This window comes from Hoplias malabaricus, chromosome 6, assembly GCF_029633855.1.
Source record: "Hoplias malabaricus isolate fHopMal1 chromosome 6, fHopMal1.hap1, whole genome shotgun sequence".
Classification (NCBI taxonomy): domain Eukaryota; kingdom Metazoa; phylum Chordata; class Actinopteri; order Characiformes; family Erythrinidae; genus Hoplias; species Hoplias malabaricus.
In genome coordinates, this window is record NC_089805.1 from 52,740,811 (window position 1) to 52,743,993 (window position 3,183).

General features: G+C 49.1%; 1 protein-coding gene across 2 annotated transcripts in view; it reads left to right on the forward strand.

Annotated features, from left to right (window-relative positions):
• LOC136699670 (suppressor of cytokine signaling 7-like) overlaps positions 1-2,226 on the forward strand; it is a 26,209-nt gene extending 23,983 nt beyond the window's left edge. The window contains exons 9-12 of one of the 2 annotated variants that reach the window (XM_066674570.1): positions 1-19; positions 275-410; positions 673-806; positions 967-2,226. The exon at positions 1-19 is cut by the window's left edge and continues 110 nt beyond it. In XM_066674570.1, coding sequence (XP_066530667.1) covers positions 1-19; positions 275-410; positions 673-790 — 273 coding nt within the window. In that variant the 3' untranslated portion in view covers positions 791-806; positions 967-2,226. The remainder of the gene's footprint in view (positions 20-274; positions 411-672; positions 807-966) is intronic. The other variant, XM_066674571.1, reaches the window with a different exon arrangement.
• The last annotated feature ends 957 nt before the right edge of the window (positions 2,227-3,183 follow it).

Sequence of the window (3,183 nt, forward strand, 5' to 3'; positions counted from 1 at the left end):
CTCCGCTCCCGCGTCCCCGGTACTCATCCCTCCATCTTCCCTCGCTACACCTCCACTCTGTCCTCTGTCTCTCTCTTTGGTTCTTGTCCTGACATTACACCAATAACAATAAAATACAAAAATAATTACAGAAAAACTGACAATACTCCCCTCTCTCTTCTCACCCCCACTTCTCTCTCTCTCTCTCTCTGTCTCTCTATGTCTCTCTCTCTCTGCCCCCCCCCCTCTCTCTTTCTCTCTATGTCTCTCTATGTCTCTCTCTCTCTCTCTCCAGGTGTCCCGCCCACTCCTGTGCAGCTGCTCTACCCAGTGTCTCGGTTCAGCAGTGTTAAGTCTCTGCAGCATCTCTGTCGTTTCTGCATCCGGCAGCTCGTCCGCATCGACCACATCCAGGAGCTCCCCCTGCCCCCGTACGCCCCCCCCCCACCCACTACACACACACAAACACACACACACACACACACACACACACACACACACACACACACACACACACACACACTCTAACTCAGCCCTAACTCATGACATGTTTATATCCTTTATTTAATTGGTGGTTTTAATAGAGCTGCGGTGCCAGCGTCCTCTGGTCCTCCTCCTGATGTCGCCCCCTGGTGGACAAGACTCTGACCCCGTGCCCCTGTAATCACTCCCCCTGCTCTTCCTCTCTTTCAGACCCCTGATCGTCTACTTGCGTAAGTTTTACTTCTACGATCCTGAAGAGGAGAAGGCCCTGTCAGTCAACCAGAGTGGGTGGGGCAGTAGAGGACAGGAGGCAGAGTCTCAGACGTAATAATCAGTAACAAAGAGTAAGTGACTGACGCAGGGCTCCCTCTGGTGGAGGAACACTAATATAAATAGGTCTTGTTCTATTAAAGATGAAAGCAGTTGTAATGAACGCTGAAGGTCAGAAGGCCTCATTAACCCTTTGATGTTCCGCTCTCTGATCCGAAGTCTGTTGTTGTGCAGGTTTTATTTTCCTGGACGTGGACGGCTGCTGTTTGGTCAGTCCTGACTGAACTGGACGCTGGATGTCTCAGGCGTGAGTGGATGGGGGTGGACTCTGGTGCTGGGCCGGGGCTCCGCTGGGATCTGCCCTCTCTGGGCCTGAGGGACGGGGACGGAACTGTGGGAATATTAATGAACTCTGGACACCTGAGAGCGGACACTCGATCCGAGGAGACGGGGCGGTGTCCAGATGCTCACGCTCGTGGTGGACTCGTCTTTCTCAGCGCTGCTCTGTCCAGGAAGACGTGGTCAGAACGGGAAATCTAATCTCTGTCCGCTGCATTCTTCACGTACCGATATTTACCACAGATCACAGCTCTACCACACTCCAGTTACACACAGCACCATCAGACCTTCCCTGCCCACGTTAAACCTCAGATAGATGTGTCTACAAACGTTTGGACACGCAGCATATCACCAACATTTGAACTCTCAGCTGTTCTGCTGTAACTTAAGTTCTGTGCCGCATTAAAGAGTAAATAAAACCCAAAAGCTCAGCTCTACAGTAGCTTCCAAAGCCATTTTGTGTGGCGTATTATTGTTCTTTAAAATTCAAACACTCTCCGCTCTTTTGTGATGTCACAGTGAAGAGTGTGGAGAGTGAAGAGTTTATTGGGCGCTGCGTTGGTTCTGAGCTCCATCAGGAAAAAGCTGCAGAAGACTGTGATGGGTTTGTTCTGTTCTTGGGGACAGTACTGTGTCCTAAAGTCCGTGTGAGTGTGGGTTTAGACCAGTTACAGATGGAGGCAGTGTCAGAGTCGGGGACGGAGCGCAGAGACACTGTGTTTTCAGTGGGTCCAGCGCTGTGATTGGACAGACTCAGACAAGGGGGCGGGGCCATTCTAAAATCTCTGCACTTCAGAAGTGGAGCAGAATCAGAGCGGCTCATTTTATCCTGTGTTTCTGAAAACTGACTGGGGTCTTGTTTCACAGTGTGTGGGTTGGTGGGCTCCAGATCCACACTTTTATGTGAACATGCCCTGAACAGTTAAGACCTTCATGACGGTGGTAGTCTGTGGGGATGGGGCTGTGTAAATGCAGCAGACAGAGGTTACACGGAAAGGGTGGGAGATATTCCTTTAAATGTTCACAGAGACACAAGGTTCTCTTACGGTCAATAAAGGGTAAAAGTGTGTGTGTGTGTGTGTGCATATAGAGTATGTATGGCTTGTCTGTGTGAATTGTCTCAGTGATTTTTCAGAGACTTTCACTCCTGTTAAACACATCCACCCTAATGTAGGACTGACCAGATAAACCCACTCTGCTGTGGGAAAGAGGACGGATTCAATCAACTCCTCACAGACACTGAAAATAAACAGGGCTGTGGCTGACAGTAAATCGAGTTTTATTTCTTTGAAGCGTTTTGTATTGTTTTAGGGAGTGTGCTCTGTGTTGAATCTAAAGTGTAATGCATAGTGCCCACGTAGATGTGGATCCTACACAGTCCCTTGCACTGCACCTGATGACACCTCTCCAGAAATATAACTCCGGGAGACGGTACCCACCATTGGAAATGGACCACAATCGGATGAACCAATACGACCGTCTACGGAAAACATACTCACTACGAGGAGCAGCTTTGTATTTGGTTCTATCCTAACGCCGCATGTACACTACACTCTGTTCCATTTAGAGCCATACTCCCTACATAGTGCACTTCACAGATTATTAACCAACACTAGTACACCACTACACAGTGCAGAGGGTGACATTTGAGATTCAGCCTTACTGGGGTGGTGGTGTATTTACAGACACCAATGCACAAGTGTAAACACTCACAACTGAGCTGGACACTCCCTCAGGATCCCACATAGATCATCTACAGATCACCCACACATCCTCTACAGAACACCCACAGATCCTCACCAGATCCCCAAAAGATTATCTACAGATCACCCACAGATCTTCTACGGATCCCCCATAGATCACCCACAGATCCTCTATATATCACCCAAAGATCCCCCACAGATCCTCTGCAGATCCTCTATATATCACCCAAAGATCCCCCACAGATCCTCTACAGAACACCCACAGATCCTCTACAGATCCCCCACAGATCCTCTACAGATCACCCACAGATCCTCTACAAATCACCCACAGATCTTCTACAGATCCCCCACAGATCCTCTATATATCACCCAAAGATCCCCCACAGATCCTCCACAGAACACCCACAGA